The 27,085-nt window shown below is 41.0% G+C and overlaps 1 protein-coding gene across 1 annotated transcript in view; it reads left to right on the forward strand.

The window, feature by feature from the left end:
- The window catches only part of RHOJ (ras homolog family member J), a 67,857-nt gene extending 41,093 nt beyond the window's left edge, over positions 1 to 26,764 (forward strand). The window contains exons 2-5 of the mRNA XM_034433551.3: positions 19,387 to 19,445; positions 20,100 to 20,264; positions 20,624 to 20,719; positions 24,343 to 26,764. Of these exons, the coding sequence (XP_034289442.1) occupies positions 19,387 to 19,445; positions 20,100 to 20,264; positions 20,624 to 20,719; positions 24,343 to 24,489 (467 nt within the window). The 3' untranslated portion in view covers positions 24,490 to 26,764. The remainder of the gene's footprint in view (positions 1 to 19,386; positions 19,446 to 20,099; positions 20,265 to 20,623; positions 20,720 to 24,342) is intronic.
- The last annotated feature ends 321 nt before the right edge of the window (positions 26,765 to 27,085 follow it).

The following is a 27,085-nucleotide window of genomic DNA, read 5'->3' on the forward strand; positions in this document are numbered from 1 at the left end:
AAGCAACAGGCATTCAGGGGTACCATTTACTGTATCTATGGCTTAATTTCTTTAAAAGAACTATTTGACACTTTGAGTATACTCATTTACACTCACACACACACATACATGCACATGGATACACACACATACATAAACTGAGTACATCGTGAGTATTGACACATGGGAAATGGGCAACACTAAATTCTTGGCAGTTTTTCTGCCTTTATTTAAGGATATAGTGGTAGAAAAGCAACATCCACTTAATAATTATTTTGGATTCTCTAATCATCATATATAGTATCTGAATGGATGTGTGATTATACTACAAGATCTCTTAATTGTGGAATGAAACAATATATTCCCTTACAAGGTAGTCTATAGTAAACAATCCTAGCTGGCATAGAACATGCTTGTAGAAAATCTGGCTTTAATTGTTTATTACAGTTAAAATGGACTCAAACTCACAAGTACTGATACTGTCCTTTCAGTTAGCTAAAAATGATGCAGCAGCTATTGATATGGCTAAAACTAAAAATATAATCTACACCTCTCTATCTTAATAAAATGGGGATTAAATTGCAAAACAAAATTCTGAAATAAAAATGAAGGATTCAGAAGACGTACCAAGAAAGTAAGGGATGGAGCAGATGAGATCCTCAAAAAAGAGAAAAGTGAATTTTAAAGAATAAAAGACAATATATAAAGCAGCGTAAAGAAGTAGTAGAAGCATACATGAAAAGCTATGAGAAACATAGTTAATGATGGTAGTATAAACCAGTCTTAACTATGATTTTTTTCTTTCTTTTTTATTTCATGCTTTTAATTTCTTTGGTTTACAGTTTCTGACCCTTTTTTTTATTTGACCTATTGCTTATACCCAAAAGGATTACTATGATTGATATGGTATATGTACAAGAGTTCAGAACAAAGCATTAGCATTTAAGTAGATTTTTGGAAGAAATCATTGACGGCGTAAGATTTCTTTCAAAGAGTCAATACAGCTAAGGAGAAGGATTTAGATTGAAAAGACTGCCAAATCAGAAGACTCCACATGATATATAGAGTGAAAAAGTCATGAGAATATACAATCAAATATGGAAGCACTAACACACTTCTATATTGGGGAAAATAAACAAAAACTACTAACTATCCATCTTCAGTGAAAATGACATCAACCCCATTCAAAGGTCGGGGACAAAATGACGGAGGTGTTTTAGGGACACAGCAGATAAAAGATGTTGCCAGACATGTTTATGCCATAGGTATGTGAAAGTGGAGAAATGCCCTCAGTATGAACAAAGAAGTTAGTTTTGTATTGTTGTTGTATAAAAGTCATTTCCATAATGTGTTTCAAGGCAACTCTGAGGCCCAAAGCTGCATCAGCATTCTATTTGCATCCTTCTCTAGCATCCTGAATTTGAATTCCTGAAATCTGGGCAAAAGGGCTGAATTCCTTTCTCCAAATTGTGATAGTGAAATTTAGTAGCAAAATAGACTAATTTTGAAGGCAATGTTGAGCAAGTGGGTAGGCGACACTACTACATTTGTGTTGGAAGCACCTAAGGGCTTCCAGACTGAAAGGATTAGCCGGTGACATCATCATTGCCAAGGGGATTCCTGAAGAAGCTCCTGTTCTGACCTAGGCTTCCTGAGAAAGCATAAATCACAATTTTAGTCCCAAAAAACCTCTTTTATTGAGACGGCTGTGAATTATGTTCATTCACAACCTGTAATGAGTCCCTGTTCTGCCCCAGCTCCAGATTTCCGACGATATTGACACACAACGGTCCTTATCAAATTTATTAAGTAGCAAGAATAAACAAGACCGGCAAAGGTTGGCAACCAGCCCAGAAAACAAGATATGATAAACCAAAATACTCTGATAATAATACAAGTTTTTTCCAGCAAGAACGCACTAGCTGCGTGTGACTTAAATAGGCTAAGGGAGTGGCCAATTATCATCAAGCCCTACTCTCGAGTAGACCACCTCCTCCTGAGTAGCCACTCCTGCCTTTTGGCAGCCCTGCGTGCCCGAGCATTGAGGAGAGGCTCCTCCACTCCGCTCTCTCCACTGGAAGGAGCCTCTGAAGGTTCTGAAGGCCTTGGCTGAGTCTCTGCCTCTGGCATCACATCCTCTTCAGCCTCCTCGCAGTCCGACGCGAGCGCTGGCTGTGCAGGCTGCTGGCGCGACACCACACCAGTCTCCTCTTTATCGGTATCAGCCACAATCCACGCAGGCCGCTGGCGGGCCACAACAGTCCCAAGCAGTTTGTGAATAGTCCGAGAGAAGTCTGCCACAGTCTTTTGGGATAAGGCTGATAAGCAGCCACCTTTATCTCCCTTGAAACACTGCCAAATACCTAATTGCCAATTAGTTTTGCAAGGCCAAATGGAGCACGAAGTCAAAATGGAGCTTCAGAGTTTAAACAGATCAGAATGAACAAAGTTGCTTCCTGCAAAGGCTCATGTCCCTTTGCTCCACCTTTATGTCTTATGGGAGGAGCCAATCATCTCCAAGCTTTACTCCCAAGTCACCCCTTTTGTCTTAACCCTTCTTGCCTTCTGCCAGCTCTGCACATGTGCACACTGGGAATAGGCTCCCCCTGTTCCTCTGCCTTACTGATATCAGACTCTGGAGACTCTGGAGTCCACACATAACACCCAGATGGCCCTGGCCCCATCTCTGCCTCTTATGCAGAGCCCTCGTCTGAGCCTCCCTCAGAGTCCAGGACTGGCCCATGTTCCTCCCCAGTTTCCTCACTGTCCAACTCTGCTGCCAACTCTTTCATGTCCCCGGTATTTTCCCACCTATTTATTTATCTACTTGCATTTGCATGCTTTCGAATTGCTAGGTGAGCAGGAGCTGAGAGAAATTGTCAGAAGCTCATTCCATCACACAGCTCACTCTTGGATTTTGAACTGTCAAGCATTTGACCTCTCAATGGTCTTCTGACTCAGCATTCTAACCACATATACCTCGGCAGGTGATGATTTTAAGGAATATTAAGGTTAGAATTGAGAGCAGTTTGTTTTCAACTTATAACTATTCCCAACTTTTAAAACAATCAAACAGCACAATAAAGCTGAAGAACTGGCTCCTTTTCTCCTGTACTCTGGAAGTTCTCATTTAGCTCTTTAGAAGGCTGTAACTACACCAATCCTTCCATATTTATCCATTTCTGAAGCACCTATTTTCATCTCATTTTTGCCATCCTTCCCAAGCTTTGGTAAGCAATATCAGTCCCAGAATTTGCATTCCCAGTGCTTCAAACAGTTGACACATTTAGAAGAACCTTTCTCATATAAGCTTCTGTTTCTTAGGGAAAACAAATCATTCCCTCCATACAACTTTATCTCTTAAATTGGACTCTCTGGCTGCTCCTTCAGTTCAGAAATGCTGTGAATCCACCGGACTCATCAAGGTTACACAGAGTTTGAGCCAGTTGGCTCCTTGACCCCATTACACTCTGCAGTTTCTTTTTATCACATTGCACATTAACATTTGCCATTGTCAAAATTCATTTTAATGCTCTTGACCCAATCTTTTGGGTATATTGCATCAAGGCGGGTTTAAATCCTTGATGCAATAGCCTGATGAAGACAATATATGCCATGAAATGGAGAAACCTAATAAAAGTTTCACCCTCGTCCAATGGGCGCCTTTAATTGCAAGGCTGCCAAACTTAGAAAACAAGATCTATTTAGATTTCTGGAAAGATCTTTATTGCTATTAAGGTGATCTAATGAACCTTGAAAATCTGTCAAAACAACTCTCCTGTTCAACATATACCTTTCTCTTTCTCATATTTTTTTTCCTTCCCAAGACCAGCTCCCTCTGTCTTTGCTCTGTCCCCCATATCTATGGAATCTGTTGTACATTTCATTACAGTTTCAGATCCTGCACAATTGACATTTGTTCAAGATATTCTTTCTGTCTTCCAGATTTAATCAGATCAAGCAATAGCAGGTTAATGAGTGGGAGCAAAGTTTTAATCATGGGACATGAATAGTGCCTAATTGGTTCTGTGTTGCTAATCACTATTAGTCTGGATTATATTTTCCTAATTTTATTTAATGGATTAATCTGCAGGGCTTTTACCTTCTTTGCTTAGTCTGGTTAAACTTGTCAATTGCCCTAAGAATGCTGAAGAAAAGCAAAACATATTCTGGCTTCCGCTTCTGGTAGGACACAATTTGATGGATCCTTTACTAATTGGGGTATATGTAGTCCTGCAATCTGATACTGAGGTCTAGGCAGTGGTGGGATTCAGCCAGTTCGCACCACTTCGGGAGAACCGGTTGTTAACTTTCTGAGCAGTTTGGGGAACTGGTTGTTGGAAGGAATCATTAGGGCAGAGAACTGGTTATTAAATTATTTGAATCCCACCACTGGGTCTAGGGTTAAGTCCTCTAACATGCCCCAGAATTCCAACCTAATCTTAGTTTGGAGTCCATATTAACTTCTTGAAATATGCTCAGTTTTTCCCCAGGTCTTTGCAAATCATTGTAGGCTCACTTATCTATAACTAGCTGCAGGGGTGGGTTCTATTTACCTTTACTACCGATTTGCAACGGGATTGCATGCGCACCAAGCTTCTGCGCATGTGCAGATCACCTATGATGACATCCGGGGTGGTGGGCGGAGCCTCCTACTGGTTTTTCTACCAGTTCTTGCGAACCGGTCCAAACCGGGGGCAGCCCACCACTGACTAGCTGGATACCTATGTTTTGCTACGAAACTATGTGATCGGGCATGATAAATTGAACTAACCAGTTCTGGAGTAATGCCTGGGTAGATTCCACAACGGATGTCCCTCTCATTGTCATCATCACCAACAAAGTATATCTGGAGAAATGAAGGCTGCTGCTGAGGCCCTGCCATGATACTCCCTATCCTGTGGTAGACCTGCCCCTGCACTTTGAATGTTGGCATATTTAGCTGTAGCTGCCTGATTAACATAGGGGTTATTAGATGCATACTTTTTAACAGCCTCTCTATTGACTTCAGGGTGGCTTTGATGATACTTTTTTGCAGCTTCCCTTACTTGTGTTTTCCTAATCGCATCTGTAAATCTTTTCCTGCGTTTTTTCCCTCATTTCCCTTTAACTGGTGTTACAGTAGAAGGAACAGATTCATCTGAACTGAGGAGGTCAGTGTAAGAAGTGATTTGGGGCTGGAACACTATGCAGGAGAAATTCAGTTCACAATCTGTTGGCTCAGTGGTGGCCAGTGATTGAAACCCATAAAGGAATATCTCTCCTGCCGCCTTGAGTTCAGAAGCAGTTCCATAGGTGGAAGGCGTAGACATTTTGGTGAGGTAGGGACGTTTAGTACTGTAAGGAGCCCCAGACCGTTCCTGAGTGAAGGAGTGGAATGTCTGCCAGTTTGAACTGAGGTAACAGAATGTGAGGCAACTGGCAATTAGAACTTTTCAGGTGGGGAGGGGGAGTAGAACATCTAACTCCTTAGCGTGTTAATATACTGTATATGAATATACTGTATATGAAATACTAATGATCTGATGGTCATTTTGAAAAATCCTTTCTTAGCAAGCACCTAGAAGCCAAGAGGAACGTACGTGCCAAATTTCAAGTTTGTAGGCTTTACCGTTCTGGAGATTTCATGATGAGTGAGTGGATTTTGCTTTTATATATATAGATTTAAAAAGTAGAACAGGTAAAATTAGCAGCTTTAATAGTTTTCCATCTTCCTAGGGAGAGATTGCCAAATGTTATCCCTTCTTGTAAGGAACATCAATTATGGCATCAAGGTTTATGTCATTTTTAAGAAAATAATTCAATTAAGCTTAATAATGCCGCTTTGTCCACATTTCTTTTTTATGGGCTGCCCATAACTCTCAAGAAAAACTGTATGCAACATATTCATATTTTTGTTTTACATGAAGATCTGCAGAGTCCAATGATTAGAAGGTCAGAAATATGTTTCGTGTGCAACCAAATAAGAATGGAAAGAAAGGATATTCACAAGAAGAGGAACAATTTTCAGGACATTAAAACAACATAGCAAATTTTGCTTGTGTCCTTCTCAGACATATCTGTTTCCTAAGCATGTTCTTAGTGAAATCAATTTAGTATGGTATATCATGCTTTGCGGGAGGCATTGAAGTTAAGATCCAAATAATTATAAAGTCATTTTAGGCCCAGTACTTTTTAATATCTTCATAAAGATATTAAATTAGATGAGGGAACAGAAGGAGAACTCATCAAATTTGCAGATGACAGGAATAGCCAACACCCCAGAAAACAAGCTCAGGATCCAAAAAGATCTTGACAGACTTGAACAATGGGCCCTATCCAACAAAATTGAGATTTAATGTGGAGAAAAGCAAGGTTTTACATCTGGGCAGGAAAAAACCAAAGGTACAAGTACAGATTAGGTGAACCCTGGCTCAAAAACTATAACTGTGAGAGGGACCTTGGAATCTTAGTTGACAATCACTTAAACATGAGTCAGAGTATGCAGCAGCAGCCAAAAAGCTAATAAAATCCATGGTTGTAGAAACAGAGGCATAGAATCAAAATCAGGTGAAATATTAGTACCGCTAATAAAGCCTTAGTAAAACCACACCTGGAATACGGCATCCAGTTTTGGTCACCACCTTACAAAAAAGATGTTGAGACTTTGCAAAAAGTGTAAAGAAGAGCAACTAAGATGATTAAAGGCCTGGAGACTAAAACATATGAAGAACGACTGCAGCATTTGGGTTTGACTAGTCTAGACAAAAGAAGGAATATTTAGCAATATTCCAGTATTTAAGAGGCTGATACAAAGAAGAGGGGCTCAATTTATTTTCCAAAGCACCAAATGGCAGGACAAGAAATAATGATGGAATAAAATTTTATTTTTTAAAAAAAAAGAAACAATCATGGAAACTAATCAAGCTGGAATTGAGGAGAAACTTCCTAACTGAAGACAATTAACCAATGGAAAGCTTGCCTTCAGACATTGTGGGTGTCTAATCACTAGAGGTTTTTAAGAACAGACTGGACAGTCACATGTCTGAAATGGTATAGAATCTCCTACTTGAGCAGGGGGCTGGACTAGAAGACCTCCAAGGTCCCTTTCAGCTCTACTCTGATTCTGATCCTTGTTAAGTACACAACAAGGAGGCTTTGGAACCATACCCAAAGGTGTTTTTTCCAAAAGGCAACTGGACATTCTTGGTGTTATTTTTGAAAATGTTTTGCTTCTCATCCAAGAAGCTTCTTCATGAATGGAAGAAGATTCTTGGATGAGAAGCAAAACATTTTCAATGAAAATACCAAGAAAGTCCAGTTGCCTTTTAGAGAAAACATCTTTGGGACAACCATGGATGATTGAGAATCTCCATAAACATTTAGCCATGCCCTTTGGAGCCCTAGATTCAGCAGCTTCCATTTGAATGGGAGCGGGAAAATACTGGGAGTCAGAGTAATGTAAGCAGGCATTGTGGCAAGTCTTAGCACTTTCCTATGAGCGTCATGATGTCATGGGCATATGCAAAAGGTACAGAACTTGTGCTGTGATGTTACAATATTGCTTTCATTGTTCTGACAAAAGTCAGGCATTTTTGCATGAGATGTTCACAATACGAAGTGGTACAGAAAGCAGTTCCCATGATTTTCTTTAACTTTATTATCCAAGCTTTGAGCCAGGGATATGGTGTTTTTTTTTAAATCATTAGACTTTCCAGCCCATTCCTTAAATGAGGAACCTTAAGTGATGCTCTCTTCCTGCAAAACTAAGCTAGAAATGCTAGATCTTGCTCTTACTTAAAGTCCTTCTAGGCTTATTTCCAGCAATGCCAGTGGGAATTTCTTAATCAGAGTTGATAAGAAATAAAACTGTAGCCCTGCTACAAGGAAAATCATGCCCTCCACATTGGTTTCTGCTGAGGTAAAATCATACTCTGCATCAGAACAGAGAAATAACTCTTTTCAAAAAGGGGCAGCTTATTTATTTATTCGTTGCCAACAGCAGATGAAAACTCACCTGGACCATCTTCTTGGCTCATGTATAAGTCTTTCTCTTTCAGAAGAGTGGGATTGTTCTCTCCCCTGGACTGTTGGGGAAAAGAAAGGAAAAAAAATCTCTGAAGTTGACAGATTAAAATAATAAACACTTCCCCCGTCGGGTGCGGCCTGTGTAAGCAACTGCCTGCTGGAATGGAGTGGAGCAGCTGCTAAGACACAATCAAAGGCAGCTTTTTGCAGGGATCTAGGACTATACATCTAACTCTGTCGATTAGCATTGTTCCAGGCATTTAACAAATCAAGATTATTCTTCCACCTTGCGCAAGAAAATGTCAGAGGGCTGTTGTTCTATTTATCTTACTCCTTCACCTTTTTTCATCATGTAAAGAACAGACTCATTTTACCTGGTATTCCTATTACCAGCTTGTCAACCTCCAGCTGATTAAAGTTAGGAAGAATCCTTTCTCTGGGGACAGGTTGCTCAATAACTGCCTATCACAAAGTCATGGACATCTTTATTAGAACCTGTTTATATTGGCGCTTGGCAGAGCATAGGTTATTGTTGGCAACTAGATTTACTGCCAGATCATTTTAATAAGAGGCAGTGATATCAAACTCATTGATCTCCCTCCCACACTATTGACTTGCTTTGCATTGGCTTGCTTACAAGTTTCTCCACCTTGCTAGAGCCCCCCCCCCCAGTTTGCAAATTATCTGAAATTGTAAGGCAAGCTATTCTCTTCCTGCAATGCTTTGTTCACATTTTGTGGATTTGATCAATACAAACCAAAGTATAATCATTTAAAGTCCAGTGATTCAAGTAACAAGTGTAAACAATTTGCAACTGCTGATTGATATACATTGGCAGTCTTCTAAGCAACCTAAATGTGTAAATAAATAATGATTGGTATTAGTTTCAAAATAGATATGAACCAAGTTCCTCCCAGGTGATTACATCTGGAAATGATGGGAGAGTTAAGTACAGTAAAGTCCAATGACCTTAGGAGCCAGTTTAGTTTAGTGGTTAAGGCACCAGGTTAGAAAGCAGGAGACCATGAGTTCAAGTCCCGCCTTAGCCATGAAAGTTAGTTGGGTGACTTTGGGCCAGTCACTTTGGGTCAGCCAAACCCATTTCACAAGGTTGTTGTTGTGGGGAAAATAGGAAGAGGAAGGGGGAGTTGGATATGTCTGCTGCCTTGAATTATTTGTGAAATAATAAAGGCGGGATATAAATAAATAAATAAAAAATGAAAGTAAATCTGCCAGAAGGAGAATATCTTCATGAATAAATGAGGTAAGAGTAATCCACAATGAGTTTAAGGGCGGGTGCATGAGCAAATCACATGTAGAGGACTACAGTAATCTTGGAGAAGATATGGGGCAATTGTTACGAAAACATGAATTTAGTCCCCAAAGGTGGGAGAGGATGAAGAAAAAAAATTAAGATTACTCTGCTTGACTTTCTTTGATATTAAAGAGAGGGAGAGGAAAAACTCTATCAGCCTTTCAAGATTTTCTGATTACATCCTTTATCAATAAAGTTGAGTTCCAATAGTTCATGTGATATCCTGACTGTTTGGAGGACTGATACCAACTTACCTAAGAGAAGGAACTCCACAATTAAACCTGAAAACAACTGCATGAACACACTGAAATATTCAAGCATGTTTGGATCTCAAATGATGAGACAATCAGGTTCATACCAAGAAATGTGGACAAATAACAAGAAATCTTTCTGAGAGATCAGAAAAATCATGGCACAGTCAACAGACTTAGGATGCAACTAATAAAATCTGAATATACGGTAGATATTTTGATAAACAATGAAATCTATTGTTTGATGAATCAGTGTTCATACATTTTATGAAATTCATGCATATATTATATCAAATTTACATAGCTATCATGAAGCTGCATGAATTTGAATTCATAACTTGTGTTCAAAACTAACATTTAAATTTTAACAGACAGTCCCTCATCCCATTCCATAGAATTGAGATTTTAATATAATCAAGAATAATTCATTGAGTTCTGCAGTAATGGGGGAATGATGAAGCAACAGTGAAGATGGCTACAGGTAGCTGTAATCACAATCGTGCACATGGGTGGTCTTTGGATCAGTGTTTGTTTGTCTCTGTACCCATGGCAACAAAAGCATCTAGCAGCATCCAGAATGCCTGGGCAACCATTTTTGAGATAATACTGCCCACCTTCATATGATGGAGGGAGTTAGAAAAGGTACACTAAACATTGCTTACCCTACAACATCTGGCTAGCTAACTGTGACTGGTAGATAATCTCCTTAGCAATTGAATATCAAGAATATCAATATCAAGAAAAAAACAAATCACAAAAATTCCTGTTATCAAAACCTGGAACATCAACAGATTGCTGGATAGAGACAAGGCATCAAGGCCTGAAAGACAAACAGCACCCATAGTAGCCAAACTTCATCATTATAGCAGTGACATTACTGCATTCAGACCAAGTTTTCAGTTGACACTTCATTATAGGAAGCAGCAAATAGATATATGTTCTTTTGGAAAGGGAAATCACAGAGTGACAAGATTCACAGAGTAGGAATCATAATGTTCTGCTGAAAAACATCTCTACCTACTGGAATAAATGAATGTATTACATATTTCTGCTTTCCTCTCAGGAAATCCTGATACAGCAAGGCTGTGTGTCAGCTCTATACTAGAGTGCTCAATCAACACAATATCCATATCTCCACAAAGTTGAAAGTCAGAGAGCTGTGGTTATCCCTTCTCACCTATACAGATGTATGTCCTGCATTCTGTACCATCTGTAATGTGGCATCTGCACCAATGCCACATTAAACAACTGGAGAAATTTCACATGTGCTTTCCCCACTCCATTCTCACCATTTGTTGGCAAGACTGTGTCTCCCACCAGGAGGCCTTGGATTACCCAAAGTCCACCAGCATTAAGACTCTGATTATCAGAACCATAGGTGGGACACATCATCAGAATGGCCAACCACCCTATGCCTCACAATTCCTCTAGCATGTACTGGAGACTATGACCATGAGGTCATCCACACAAGTTATACAAAGATGCTGTGAAGGAAACCATATGCTGCTGTGACATCCGGCCAAAGGAACTAGAAGCTGCAGCTGCTGACAGAACTCACGGGAGAGCCCTATGCTACAAAGGCTTGTAAAACAGGCACTACCAAAACCAGAGCAGTGTCAAGAATAACATCCACTTATTATAACAATGAACTTCCATAACCCCTATTGTGCTAGACTCTACATTTCCAGACTGGGACTGCAAAACCACCTTTGTGTCCATAGATAAACTGCACAACAGCATGTCTTCTCCAAACTCAAAGGAATACACACAAACATACATGTGACACCCCTGTCTTTCTTGAAATGACTTTACTATAGCATTATAGCAGGCAATAAAAACTTAGCCATGTCTGGATAGCTTCTGCTCAGTTCAAGCTGGGGAGCCTGACAGAAACACTAACAATCTGTGATATGCATATGACACTTCATTGTTGCATGAAAGTAAAATAAACCTAGGAGAGCTTATTATGAAAGTAAAAATGGGAAGTCAAAAATCTGGATTAGTGGTAAATATTAAGAAGATTAAGTTAACACCAACTAAGCGTGCTTAGCGCACTTATAGTTGATTGTGAAATGGCAGATAGTTTTGCTTTGGGAAGTCAAGAATGGATAAGTAAGGACCATGTACAGAAGAAGTAAAGGGAAGATTTATTCTAGAGAAGAAGGAGTGACAAATTTAGACAAGAGGATGAAGGATAAGGATATTTCTGTGATAACAAAGCTCAGAAGTAGAGATCAATTGTTTTTTTTAGTACCATTGTACCTAGCTAAGAAGAGTCGTGAGGTGGCCTAGAGTTGGAGCTGTTGCCTCACAATCAGGAGGTTGTGAGTTTGATCCTAGGTAGAGGCAGATATTTCTCTCTCTGGACACAATGAGAATATATCTGCTGAACAAAACTCACATTGGCGACAGGAAGGGCATCCAGCCAGTAAACACTCAGCTCCATTCAGTTGCCCAGACTCCACCCCGCAAGGGATTATGGGGTCATTAAAAGATGATGATGATGATTGTACATAGCTAAGAAAGGTGTACACTGAAAGGAGTGGGGAGAGAAAAGATCATTCACACAAGACATCATTTTGTAAAGATAAGGGCAGTGTAAAATGGCAAAAGAGATTTTTAAAAAACTATTGGTTGGTCATGCCAGAGATAGGTGAACAGAGTTTGACACCTTAAATCTCTTTATTTTTTTACAGAGAGGGAGTTATTTCCTTCCCTACCAATTTCAGCCAGACTTCCAGAGATCTATGTTAGATGAGAAAAAAAAACTGTGGAGCACTCGATCTCTATCTCTCTCTTCCTTCAGTTGTTGGTGAATTTTAAAGTAAGATGGATGAAGCAGCGAATTTGGGGTTGCTTCTGATGGAAATGGTTGCATGTTTGTAATGTGATTTGTTTGTTTGCCAGCAGAAGGGCATAATTTAGTATAGATGGGATATTTATGCAGGCCTAATATTGGTTCCCAAGATGGACAAATAAATATCAAAGCCCTGGGGTTGTCTACCAGCTTCAGGAAACTTTTCTATGGAAATCCTGCTGAGCAGTAAATCTGTTTGCCACTGTAACTCATCACCCCAAGGTTATAATTGACAGAAAGCCCACTTCTTAGCAGAAAGTTGGATCTGACTGTTAAATGTTTGACTGATTTTCAGCAGTTGAGCAAAAGTACCTGATTCCCAGTTAATTCCTATGGGAAAGTGGTAAAGTACCTGCCCAAGTTCAGTCCTTACTACTTAATTAAAAATAGATGATGAAACTAAAGAACCCAAACATTTACATTAGCCATTTATGGTATCATTCAGCCAATGTTGTGATAATATAACACTAGGCTTTATATCACCATAGCAACAGCTGGGTTGCTGCTAATCAGTCACAGATGTGAAAAGGCTCTTTTGCACCTAAGCATGGCACAAACAAGCTTTGGCAACACCCATCTCTCCTGTATCCCCATGATGCTGCCTCTATTTCATTCCTAGCCCATGACTAAAGTAGAGATAAGTCACTCTTAAATCATTCTTAAGCTGTACCACTGTTAAAATTGTATTTTTATCCTTATTCTAATTCTATCCTAGGGTATCCTCAAATCATGTAAAATCATAGGCTTAGGAAGGAGGCCCAAGGAGTGCAGTGACTAGAAACAGAAATAGAGGTAGGATTTATTGTAGACCACCCAATGTGATGTGATGAATAAATAAATAAGGTCCTAATATACCGTTTTCTTCTGCCAACTCAAGGATTGGAGTAGAAAACAGCATTGCAGCTCAGCTCTAGGGAAGAGTCGTTACTATTCCAAATCAGAATGAAAATTGCAGACGTTAATGAACAAGTAGTCCAATCTGGTCTAAAGTAACGTCCTCAGTTCCTGTTGTGGCTCCGTTGCCTGAGCCTGGGCTATCGACAGATGCAGACTCTGAGAGTGAGGGAGAGGAGTTGGCAAGGCCTCCCTCTCCAGGACCCTCCTCTCTGGCAATGCCTCCGGAGGACACCGAAGGCCAAGAAATAGGCCCAGAGCCAAGCACGTCCCCACAGCCACAGGTGGACAGCGACGAAGGAGATAAGTGCTGGCTGGATCCTCGACAGCGGTGCAGGGAGAAGCGTGCGCAGCAGAGGGGAAGGCATTCCAGGGATTAGCTGAGTCACTGGACCACACCCCACAGGGCATAAATGTGGGTGTGGTGTCTGGTTCAGTTTGTGACGAGCAAAAACTAGAAATAATCCATGATCTCTGCGTTACTGGACTTCTGCCTGCCTTGTCAGACTGCATTTGGACTAATCCTTGTATTGCTGAAACTTTGCCTGCTTTATCGGAATGCTTGCAGTCTAATCTTAGTTTTGTGTGAGTAAAGTCTGAATTGGCAGCTAGCCACTGGGTTGCTGCCAGCTTTATCTTCAAAGACTTTGTTGTGTGGCTTATTAACTCCGGGCCATCTGTGGGGGTGCGTGTGTGGGACAGGGACAGAACAGTTCCTACCAATATCCATAAAAGGGACTATTTCTCACCTATTTTTGACTGAAATAAGGAAAACAAGAAATGACGTGTGAGTGGTTGAGTGATAAGGACCTGAACCTTGAGCCTCTTGTTCACAAGCTTTGTATCTAAGGGCTTATCTGTGCCCTGTTCCCCTTGATTCATAATGACATCTCTGTGTAGTACACTCTGGTTAAACAAAACAAAACAATAGCTCACTGCTTTAAAGTGTGTGTCACAGTTAGAATAAATAGCAGTCAAGGCCATTTAAATCAGCTATTGAAACCAGGAAGAAACAAAACTAATTTGATACATTTATTTAAACCAAGCTCTAACAAAGATCATGTGTGACCTTTGGAATGTGCTAATATCCAAATATTGCCTTAATCTTACACTGATGACTTGCACTTCTTCCTTTAAATACTTATATTTTGTACATTTTCTTTGTTTTTACATAATGAGCACACACCCTTGTGTGTTCTTACACAGGGTCTTTTCTATGAGAAGCATCTCCACCAACTTCTGAAATTAAACTGTGAGAGTATTAGAATCAATACATTGATCAAAACATTATCCTTTCCTTCTCTTTGCCTTTTTTTTTTGAAAAGTTTCTCAGTTTTATTTCTTATACACATAATATAAAATGTACATCTTCTTATACATAATTAATTATACATATACATGTTTTCCTTAAAGAAAGCATTAAAATAAGGCATTTTAATTACATTCGGAGTTGCTCTTCTACCCTTTCTTTCCTCATTTTGCAACAAACCTTCTTCTTCTCCTCCTCTTTCCCTTTCCTCCTTTCTCTCCTCTCCTACTTTCTCCTCCCTCCTCTCCTACTTCATCCTACTTCCCCTTCCTTTCCCCCACTCCTCTCTTCTTTTCCCCCTTCTCACCTTCTCTCCTACTCCTGTCCCCTACCCTTCCTTCCTCTCCTTTTTCCTTTCTTCCATTCCTCTCCCTCTCTCTCCTCTTCCTACCCTATATTCATCTCTTCTTTCTATCTTCTTTGCTGTGGAATATTCTCCTTGTTTGGCATCCAAGCAACTCCTATATTCTAATAGTATATACTTTCTTTCAATTTCTTTTCAGATTTATTCGATCTATCAGTATTATCATGATAATTGTATATTTATTCTTATCTTCTTTCTTTCCCCCCCTCTCCCATCCCACTTTTTCATTTTCTCTGGTGTCATCTGGGTTTCTATTTCTTTTTTATCCTCTCCCTCATTTAACTTTCTATTATCTCCTTCTCTTTGCCTTAGTGTAGTCCCATTCCTCTACAGACATAGCAGAAAACAAAACAGAATGCATCGGGATGGTACATAGAGATTAGATCCAATAGTTGAACAACGGGATCATCATTCTCCCATTGAAATCATCCTGGCCAGTTTGATATATTGTAGCAGGTCTAGGACAACTCGCCATAGCCAACTCGCCATGGCCATCTTGCCTCAGCCAACCCAGCGTGGCCACCTTGCTGTAGCCAACTCACTGTGGGACAACTCATTTTGGGCAATCCATGTGGGATAAGTCAACATGATAAATGTTATGCCCCAATGTTTCTTCTACAATTCCATTTTTGTCAATGGAAATAATGTTGAAGAATCAGTGGCAGATAAGGTTTATCATGTTGAGTTATCCCATTTGGAATGTATATATTAATATATATCTAAGATATTTACAGATTCCTTAATATCAATGTACTTGATAATTTAGAGAAACTGAGCATAAACTAGAAGTATGCATTAGAGTCACTTATGACCTTCCAGCATCCCTATGGTCACATGATCAAAATTTAAATGCTTAGCAACTGGAATGTATTTATGACAGTTGCAATGTCCTGAGATCATGTGGCCACCTTTTGCAATCTTCTAACAAGCAAAATCAATGGGGAAAATAGATGCACATAACAACCAGGTTACTAACTTAACAATGATTCACTTAACAACTGTGGCAAAAAAGGTCATAAAATGGGGCAAACCTCACTTAATAACTCTCTTGCTTAGCCATAGAAATTTTGGACTCAGTTGCGGTTGTAAATTGAGGATTACCTGTACTCTATACATTCTTATAGGTCCATGATGGTGAACCTATGGCACACATGCCACAGGTGGCATGCAGAACCATATCGGTGGGCACGCCAGCTGATTTTCGGGCCTTCTGGGCCCACCAGAAGTCAGGAAACTCTGGAGGGCCTCCGGGGAGATGGGGAAGGCCCTTTTCACCCTCCCCAGGCTCCTAGAAAGGCTCTGGAACCTGGGAGAGCGAAAAACAGGCCTACCAGACCCACCATGCCATCGCATGCCAAAAGCAGGAGGAGCACAGGGGGTTGCGTGCACATGCACGGGGACGCATAGAATTACGTGTTTAACACACACACACACCCTGCACTCCCCCTGCTTTTGGCACGCGATGACAAAAAGGCTAGCCATCACTATTGTAGGTTATTTCTATGTGTGGCAATACAGATATAGCTGTGCAGCCTTTTTAGAAGACCTCACCCCTCTAAAGCAGAGTAGGCTTGAAGCCTCATAAAGAACCAGAATTGGAACAGAACAGATATAGGTGCAGATCTACCATCAGATAAATTTATTTCAGTCACTTCAAACTATCATGGAATCCAGATTTCAGGTAAACCTAGTGCTTAGCTCCTTATTAAGTGCTTATTAAGTGCTAGTTTCCTTTGGAGTTAGTCAAGTAAGTAGCATACACACTTTAGTCGGTAAGCAAATAAATAATAGACAAATAAAATATGATAAGGCCATTTTCAGGGTTTCATTTTGCACCAACTAAAGTTTAGGTTTTGATTTCTGTTTTCCATATCGCAGAATATACATTACATTACAGGATCTGTTGCAAGAATGTCCTAATCCTCCCGGCTGTTCTCCCAGCTGAGCTCCCGTTTTCTTTTTGTGCAACAGATTCCTTCTAGTCCTTTTGCAAAAGGAGGTGATCCAACCAAACAATGAGTCATGTAATGGCAGACAAATATAATCATTAATCTGTAAAGCTAAGCAGACATGAGCTGACTTTTTGGATGGGAGGCTGTCTAAGTCTTCATTTATGCTTCTGTGGTCTAATGCCCTGATAGTAGAGATATACAATCTGAGAACAACAGCCTGCAACTGCCCCCCTTCCAAGAAATTTGGGTGAGCCTCTCAAAGACCTCTAAAAGTTATAACCAAGTACTTTGTAAGGTGACATAAATGGGAAATGGTTTAATATATTACTGCAAAGTAATCGTATCAGCTATAATTATAAAACTGTTAATTTTAATTAAATGTAGTGCAAGCAAAGCACAATTCCACCTGGCACGCCACTCAGCAATCAACATGGTTCTTGATGCAGTAAAAATCATACAGCCCTGCGTTAGAACATTTCAACCAGTACACATGGGAAGATGTAAATCTATAATATAAGAGCTTTGCTTTGTGACTATTAATCATATCTCATCAAAACAGTAAGACATTAGAAAGAATCTTTCTTTCTTCTTCTTTTTAGCCTTGCTTTCTGTATAGACTTAATTTTTAAAAAAAGTCATCCATTCAAGTGTAAAAAAAGACAAGAAAAGGGTAGCAAGGGTACAGTATTATACAGATAATATTAAAGCATAGCCAGTGGGAAAGAGTAATTACTTGACTCAGGACCTTAAAGAGCGTACAGTCAATGGAGAGCCTGCAATACAGATGTTACATGTTCCCATGTAACATGTTGGGAGTCAGGCAGCCTATCAATTGTATAAATAAAGACAGCCTCACATAAAGTGCATGCATCATATACAGTAGTTTAAAAGATGGTAATAATCGTGTGAATCTTGTCTCGGGAAAGCCCCGACCTCCACTGTTACAGTGGTTATGTCTGCTGTGTAGGCAGCTCTACTCTGAGATGCATTTCCTACCTCTCTAGGAGTTGCCTTTAGCTGCTCCTGTGAAGCATTTTCCGGTTCCTGTCATAGCTCTATCTCTATCTCTATCTCTATCTCTATCTCTATCTCTATCTCTATCTCTATCTCTATCTCTATCTCTATCTATCTATCTATCTATCTATCTATCTATCTATCTATCCCTAATGATGGCTTATCACTGTTAACTGCATTTTGATTAAACTTCTTGAAACATCTCCCTCTAACAGGAGTTGTGCAAACTTTCTCCTCTAGGGCAGTACCTTCTGATCGGGCCTAGGACTTTTAGTCTCTGACTTTTCATTCTCCTCGGGCGTTTCTCCATGGGTGATTATCCCCCGATTTATCTCCTCAGCTGGCACGCCTCCAGTCATTTGCCGTGGGGAATGGGCCACCGGCCTCTTCGTCACCAGACCCTTTGACACGGCCCATTCACAGAAAAAGGGTTCGTCCTGGGTGTTCCGCCCTCTGTGACAGTTAGCCCCCAACCAATTGGCTAGATGGGGTGTAATAGAAATCCAGCAAAAGGAGAGAGGTGTAAAAGAATTTGTCAAAATGCCTTCCTTCCTTCCTTCCTTCCTCCCTCCCCCATCACCAATACAGGGAGGAAGTCAGGCATTTTGGCAAATTCTTTTACACCTCTCTCCTTTCACTGGATTTAAATCCTAGCATTGAATTTAGTGAGACTTACTTCTGAATAAACCAATTGTTCCTCCCTGTATTGGGGGAGGGGGGAGATCCCAGTTTCCTAGTTACCTTACTTATGCATAACTTCAAAGCTTTGGGAACATGTCCAAGGAATCGCAACAACAATGGTACTCCATATATCTCTATGTATGGCTTTATATGTTTCAGTTATGTTGGACAACAAATATGCTAATAACATCACAGTTAAATCTCTATAGGATCTCTGTAATAAGAACCTGGTAGATTCATAAAGATTCGTGATCTCCACAGCTATGTTGTGGATAGAATACTTATATTCAGAAGCAGTATCAGATACAATTTTTGAGTGTTTTGCTTATCTAGACAAATTCAAGAGCAAGAAATCAGTTTGGGAAAATCTATAGCTTGCAAATGGATCAAAAATAAAAAAGGAGGTAGGAAAACCATCAGCTAGATGCTTATTTCCCTGTCAGTTCAACTATTGGGACTATAGAAATGTACCTTCCCTGGAGCAGTCCCTGACTGAGAAACCTCAAGATCTGAATGGCTCCATCCAGCTGGTGTTTCAAGAGATGCCATGAAGGGGAGCTAATGTGAAGGACTATAGCAGGAGTCCAGACTTGGCAACCATGCTGGCTAGGGAATTCTGGGAGTTGAAGTCCACAAGTCTTAAAGCTGCCAAGTTTGGATACCCCTGGACTATAGTGACATAACTAGAGTCATTGGGAGTCATGCAGCTTATAAATTTAATAAATAATACGTATTTTCTCTTCTGCATCTCCTTCTTTTACAGTTACTGTGACAGTTGGAGGCAGGCAACATTTGCTTGGACTTTATGACACAGCAGGACAGGTAATACATCTCCAGTTTATTTATTGTTTTCAGGCCATAACTTTTTAGTCATGAATAGCAAAGCTGTTTTCCTTTCCTTATGACATTCTGAAATAGACATTTTACATTTCTGCAAAGATAGAAATATATGCAATTCTACAAAAACCATAATATAATTGCCACCCTAAACGTACAATATCAGATATGATGAATAATTTGAGCAAATCCAGTTTTCTGCATCTCAGAGATGTTGCAGGTTTCTCTTGGCATAAAACTTTGACGAGGCTTATATTTCTTATATCATTATGAACAACCACCTCAATGTTGTGGATTGACTTCCTTTATCCTGCTAGCTTTGTTTCTGATCTTTTAAAATTGATTTCAATGTTTGCCTCTGAGAATAAGGTAGTAGCAACTTGAAAATGTGAAAGCCAATCTTGTGGTTTTCACTGGCAACTAGCACCACCTACTGGTTAATTTAAGAGAATGTTTCTAACACTATGTTCCACATAATAGTAGTATTCTTGAACAACTTGTGGAGCTTTGAGTATCTTCAAAGATTCCGAAGTCTTCCTACCTTTTCCTTTCACATTTTTGAATAAGAAGTGAATTCCCCACAACCAAGACCAAATAGCAATTCTCAGTCTCATCCCGTATACTTGTTTGCTCTGACAGGAGGACTACAATCAACTGAGACCCCTCTCCTACCCCAACACAGATGTGTTTTTGATCTGTTTCTCTGTGGTAAACCCTGCTTCCTATCACAATGTCCAAGAAGAATGGGTTCCAGAATTGAAAGTCTGCATGCCACAAGTGCCTTATGTTCTGATAGGAACACAGGTAAATGACCAAAAGGAAACAGTGGACATGTCCATCAGTTGTAGATCAGGATACTCTGTGAAATACAAACTAGTTGGGGAATAGCAGGGAAAACTTTCCTACGATGAATTGTGTTTCATCACAAAAGGATCCAAAGACTTCCAAAAATGAAGGGGGTTGGATGGTTTTTCTTATTTTGGTCCACTGTAATTTCAGAAGTACTGAAAATGAGTATGGAAATCAGTATGGAAGAAGTAACATCTCACCTATGAGTTGGTCAAATAGCTCTGAGCATTTTGCTGATGAAGTTTATTGTTTGAGAATTAGAGAGACAAGGATCTAAGGCTATTTAAGTTTTGTGTTCGTTTATATATTTCTAGATCGACCTTCGAGATGACCCCAAAACTTTGGCTCGATTATTATACATGAAAGAGAAACCCCTGACTTATGAACATGGCATCAAATTGGCTAAAGAGGTACTGTCTTCCTTCAACAACAGTAACAGTAGCTAAATTGATATTATCAGAGTTAAGCCAAAGGCCTTTCTCTTTTTCTCAGGGCTAAGCACACCAGAGATTTCATTCAATCACCATTGCCCCCTAAGAAATACAAAACAATAGATATATCTAAGAGTCTTTGTGGATCTTGATTTTCATTGTATAGTATAATTTATTTTCACCATTGAAAGTCTTTAGTATGCTGGCCCTTAAGAAAAGGGAAAGCTAGAGAGTGGTTGGAGGGCTAGTCGCTCCGAATCCGACTGAACACTAGTTAGGTCTCATATTAAGACCTATCTAGTGGCGATAAAAGCGGCAAAGCGTAACCACTTTTCCGCTCTTATTGCATCGGCAGATAACCGCCCAGCCGCCTTGTTTAGGGTGACTCGCTCCCTCGTACATCAGGGAGCGCGGGAAGACCCCTTGCAAGGGCAGGCTGAGGATTTTGCACAGTATCTGCATGATAAAATCGCTCAGATTCGGGAAGGCTTGGACTCTGACTGGGTAGATCCTGGCGGGGTGACTGAGGCTGGTCTTGAGAATGTTACCTGAGATGAGTTCGACCCTGTGACTCCTGAGGACGTGGACAGGATCCTGGGGAGGTTAAACGCAACCACATGTTTATTGGACCTGTGCCCCTCCTGGCTGGTACTGGCCACCCGGGAGGTAACACGAGGCTGGTTCCAGAGGATTATAAATGCTTCTCTGAGAGAGGGTTTCTTGCCTCCCGCCTTGAAAGAGGCGGTGGTGAGGCCCCTCCTCGAGAAGCCTTCTCTGGACCCGGCCGTTTTGGCAAACTACCATCCAGTCTCCAACCTTCGCTTTGTTGCAAAGGTTGTGGAGAATGTGGTTGCGCGACAGCTCCCACAGTTCCTGGATGAAACCGTCTATCTAGATCCGTGCCAGTCCGGCTTCAGGCCTGGGTACAGCACGGAGACGGCATCGGTCGCATTGGTAGATGATCTCTGGAGGGCTCGGGACAGGGGTTGTTCCTCTGTTCTGGTCCTGTTAGACCTCTCAGTGGCTTTTGATACCATCGACCATGGTATCATGCTGCGCCGGCTGGAGGGACTGGGGGTGGGAGGCACCGTGCTGCGGTGGTTCTCCTCCTATCTCTCTGACCAGTCACAGTCTGTGTTGGCAGGGGGGCAGAGGTCGACCTCGAGGCGCCTTGCTTGCAGGGTGCCGCAAGGGTCGGTCCTCTCGCCGCTCCTGTTCAATATTTATGTGAAGCCGCTGGGTGAGATCATCCGTGGTTTTGGGGTGTGATGCCATCTGTACGCTGATGACACTCAGCTGTACATTTCCACCCCAGACCACCCCAATGATGCCCTCGAAGTGATGTCCCAGTGTCTGGAGGCCGTGCGAGTCTGGATGGGGAGGAACAGGCTTCGGCTCAACCCTTCCAAGACCGACTGGCTGTGGATGCCGGCGTCCCGGTATAGCCAGCTGGTGCCATCGCTGGCTATTGGGGACAAGTCACTGACCCCCACAGAGGGGGCTCGCAACTTGGGCGCCCTCCTGGACACATGGCTGTCTTTAGAAGAGCATATGACGGCTGTGGCCAAGGGGGCTTTTTATCAGATTCACCTGATACGCCAGTTGCGCCCCTTTCTGGATCGGGACTCCTTGTGCACAGTCACTCATGCCTTGGTTACGTCACGCCTGGATTACTGTAACGCTCTCTACATGGGGCTCCCCCTGAGGAGCACCCTGAGGCTCCAGCTGGTGCAGAATGCAGTCGCGCGGGTGATTATGGGAGCGACATGGCGCTCCCACGTAACACCTCTCCTGCGCGAGCTGCATTGGCTCCGGGTGGTCTTCCGGGTGCGCTTTACGGTGTTGGTTCTCATCTTTAAAGCGCTCCATGGCTTAGGGCCAGGGTATTTGCGAGACCACCTGCTGCTACCGATAATCTCCCACCGGCCAATACGCTCTCACAGAGAGGGCCTCCTTGGGGTGCCATCGGTCAGGCAATGTCGGCTGGCGGCCCCCAGGGGGCGAGCCTTCTCTGTGGGGGCACCCACCCTGTGGAATGAGCTGCCTCCTGGAATACGATTGATCCCGGACCTCCGGACCTTCTGTAAAGCCCTGAAGACGTTTTTATTTCATCAAGCCGGCCTAGCCTAAATGGTTTTTAATTGGGATTTTAAATTTTATGGATTTGGGTTTTTAAATTGGGTAGCCAGTGATTTAATTCTTTTAATTATCTTAACTTTTGCATTTGTATGTTTTTTAATTTTGGCTGTTCACCGCCCTGAGTCCCTTCTGGGAGAAGGGCAGTATACGAATTAAATTAATAAATAATAATAAATAATAAATAAAACCTTTCCCAAACTGGTAGCTTTTAGAAATAAGTTCCAGCATTCCTAGACTTTGGTCAATGGAATTTGGGTGGTTGTTATCTCAATATATCTGGAGGGAAATTTCAAAAAACCTGCCTACTTTTAGCGTTGGCTTCTCACCCATTTCAATTATGTGAATAGCCCCCGTTGTGTTGCCATTATTTTAGACTTGATTCCCAGCTTAATAGATACACACATTTTAATTATTTTACTTTTGTTACATTTCTTCCATTGAAAGAACTGATGGAGACAGTTCAGAAACAATGAGTCAGTTGGAGCAGCGCCACAAACTATGAGACCCTTAAAATGCAATGCCTATATTTTTAACTGTATAGTATATGGCAATTTAAGAATTACTCTCCTGTTTTGCCATGGCCTCTATAGAAGACATCCTCAGAAGGTAGGGAGGAGGCAGGGAAATCCTTGGATAATGTTTGAGGGGTGGTCAAAAGGACAAATGAGAAGAAGAGATTCCTGTTGCTAAGGTACCTGCCTGCATTCTCGGGTGCTACAGGGGTATTGCCCTATTGTCCATGGTTAAATAAAATTCATAGTCTGGTCAGTCCTTTATTGTGACCACAAAATGGTTTGGTCCCAATCTTTTTCTTTTTAAGGTAAACTCTTCTTAAGGTAAAGGTAAAGGTTCCCCTCGCACATATGTGCTAGTCGTTCCCGACTCTAAGGGGCAGTGGTCATCTCTGTTTCAAAGCCGAAGAGCCAGCACTGTCTGAAGACATCTCTGTGATCATGTGGCCGGCATGACTAAATGCCAAAGGCACATGGAACACTGTTACCTTCCCACCAAAGGTGGTTCCTATTTTTCTACTTGCATTTTTACATGCTTTCGAATTGCTGGCAGAAGTTGGGACACGTAACGGGAGCTCACCCCATTATACGGCGCTAGGGATTCGAACTACCAAACTGCCGACCTTTCTGATTGACAAGCTCAGCGTCTTAGTCACTGAGCTACCACATCCTTTAAAACTCTTCTTAGATCAATCAAAAAATTTGCTATATCTAAACAGAATCATAAATACAATTTGGACCCAGCACTGAACACCAGTGTTCATCTTAAGTTACATTTTGATGGGAATTAGGAGCAAAAGGGGCTAACACCCTCCTGGCTTGCTCCTGGGTTCCCAGAGGCATTTGGTACAAGACGCTAAACTAAGTGGGCCATCGGTCTGATCCCGCAAGGTCTCTTCTTCTGCTTTACTTCTCATTGTCAGCGTTCTTTCTTTTTCTCTTTCCTTCAAGATTGGAGCCCAGTGCTACTTAGAGTGTTCGGCTTTGACCCAGAAAGGCCTGAAAGCTGTCTTTGATGAAGCAATCCTCACAATCTTCAATCCCAAGAGGAAGAAGAAACTTTGTGCCAAGTGTGGCAGCTGCTGTTCAGTTCTATGATGCCTGGAGTTCAAAGTGGACCAGTTGTTGCCAGTTAATAATCCAATCCTGCACAGAGGGACGTGACCAGAAGAAAAAAAAAACTACTTTATAAAGTGATTCCTCCTAATCTGTGATTCCTCTCAAATGCAACTTTGTAAACTTTTCATGCCTTGCTTTTTTTTTCCTAATGACTATGCATCCGTAAACATAAGTTCATGTTTTGATAACTTCTCTCTGCTTAGCCAGCAGATACAAGAAAAAAAAAACTTTAGAAATTCTTGATATAATCAGAATCCCTGATGCACCTGGAAAGAGAAAAAAATCTAAGGATCCTAATCCTACACTGAGCCAAGAAGAACAAGCTTTGTCATTAGCAACCCACAGGAAGAAATTAGTAAATCCCAGCTTTTTTTTTTCCTTTTTATGACCCTCTAGTCCCTTAATTCAGGATAGAGTCAGGGTGGGTGGATGCAGCTGAGCATTTACTATCTGGATGCCCTTCCTGACACCTACGTGGAGTTTGCGGCACAGATTTTTTTCGCAGCGGATAGTAAATCCCGGTATGAATATGCAATAATGATTAAACTTGAAACACACAAAATGGCATTTAGACATTTTTTAAGAGTCGACCATGTTGACTCATATAGATCAATCTTTCCAAACTGAATGCACAGCAATGCTTTTGAGAGAGATGGCATAGAATACAAAGTCATTAATGTGCTATTCTTGTCCTCCTTTTATAAATGAAGCATGACCCAAAGAAATACTCTCAGGTTGCATTGTCATGTTGCCATTGGACGTATGAGAATTCTCCTCTTAAATGAAATCTGAAGCTCTCACATTGTGCATTTTTCAAAATCATTTCAAAATAGTAATTGTCTGGATTTGAGTAGTCAGAAAACGCATGGGGAAATGTACATATGTCCTGTCTGAGAATCTAGACTTTTTTTCTTAGAATTTATTATTATTATTCAAGCATAATACATAACACAATAAGAACTACAAACTGCCCTTTAAACAGTATAAATGAGGTTCCTCAACCTTCAGCTCCCAGAATGGGTGAAGTTCAGCCATCTAAAAGGTTGAGAAACACCAGTGTAGATGGTCTCAGTTCAAATCCAGTTCCTAATTACTAATTTTCTTGACAATGACAAGAAAGCAATTGGCCATTGTTTTCTTCTAGGATGCCTTTATTTTATTTTTTTTATCTCTTAGGTTAATCCATAGCAGGGGTGAAATCTACTTACCTTCCCAACTGGTTCAGAAGTGTGTGTGCGGATCCTCTGCATGCGCAGAGGGTAAAAAACAAGTTACTTCCTGTTAAAACCAGGAAGTAATGATGACCAGGTGGGTGGGCGGAGCCTTGCACCACCATCGCTACCAGTTCTCTGAACCACTGGCCGCCATCGTTACCGGTTCAGCCGAACCAGTCCAAACTGGGAGCATTTCACCCCTGATCCATAGGTCTGGCATTATTTCTTGGTGTCTTCCATCCAAGTACTAACTAAGCCTGTAACTGTTTAACTTCTGAGCCCAGACAGGTTAGGACAAGTGGGGTCACTTACTAAAGATGCTAATTTGCACAATCAAGATCAAAAGGCAGCTTGAGATAGAATACAAGAAGATCCTGAGAAAATCGGATACATGCATCTGACACACATGGATGTATGATCAACAAACACACAAATACAAACCACCATTCTTACCTCTTTCCCTGACCTGGAAAAACTAGTTGAAAGTACCAAAATGCTTTCTGAATGAAGGATTTTTAGAAGGAGCAGCAGTCCATTAGAAGCAATGTTTGCTTCAGTTTTGGGATGAAGCATAAGCATATACAAAATGGCTTCAACTGCTCTCTTTTTCAGTAGCTTCACCTCTTTCTCCTATTGCTTTTGCCAATTCTGCCTCTCTTGATTCAATCCAGTTGGCAATAATCTATGCAGATGCAAAATGATTTCAATCTGTGGCCTCCTCTGGTGGTATTTGGAATAAATCCCCCTTGCAGAGAGAGGCCAGGTTTGGCTAGCTTCATTAGTTTAGATGCTATGTGATTGAAAGCAATCACAACTTCTGTTCTTTCTATCAGGCTTAACTAGCTATAAACATATAACTTAGAAGCTACTTGTGATTACGGAAAAATGGTTGTCATTCCAATTGTCACCCAGCTAAGAAACCACAAGGAAGTACCTATTATAACCAAAAGGCTTTTATTGTTGTAAATGCCTTCTTTGCAAATGTTTTCTACAATTTATATCATTGATACATGATTCTTAAAAGAAACATTTTTAAAATATATTTGTGTATGTGTGTTTCTTAATGAGTCTGTGTGTGTGTTTATAAATAATAGGAACTTTTTAGCTAATTTAGTAAAGTTCGTTTGACTGAAACTCTCATGCTAGGTATGAGTCCAGGGGTGAAATCCAGCAGGTTCTGACAGGTTCTGGAGAACCAGCAGCGGAAATTTTGAGCAGTTCAGAGAACCGGTAAATACTACCTCTGGCTGGCCCCAGAGTGGGGAAGGAATGGAGATTTTGCAGTATCCTTCCCCCAGGAGTGGGGTAGGAATGGAGATTTTGCAATATCCTTCCAGGGGTGGGTTCTACTTACCTTTACG

Source organism: Pantherophis guttatus, chromosome 1 (assembly GCF_059756535.1).
Source record: "Pantherophis guttatus breed Tessera chromosome 1, ASM5975653v1, whole genome shotgun sequence".
NCBI lineage: Eukaryota > Metazoa > Chordata > Lepidosauria > Squamata > Colubridae > Pantherophis > Pantherophis guttatus.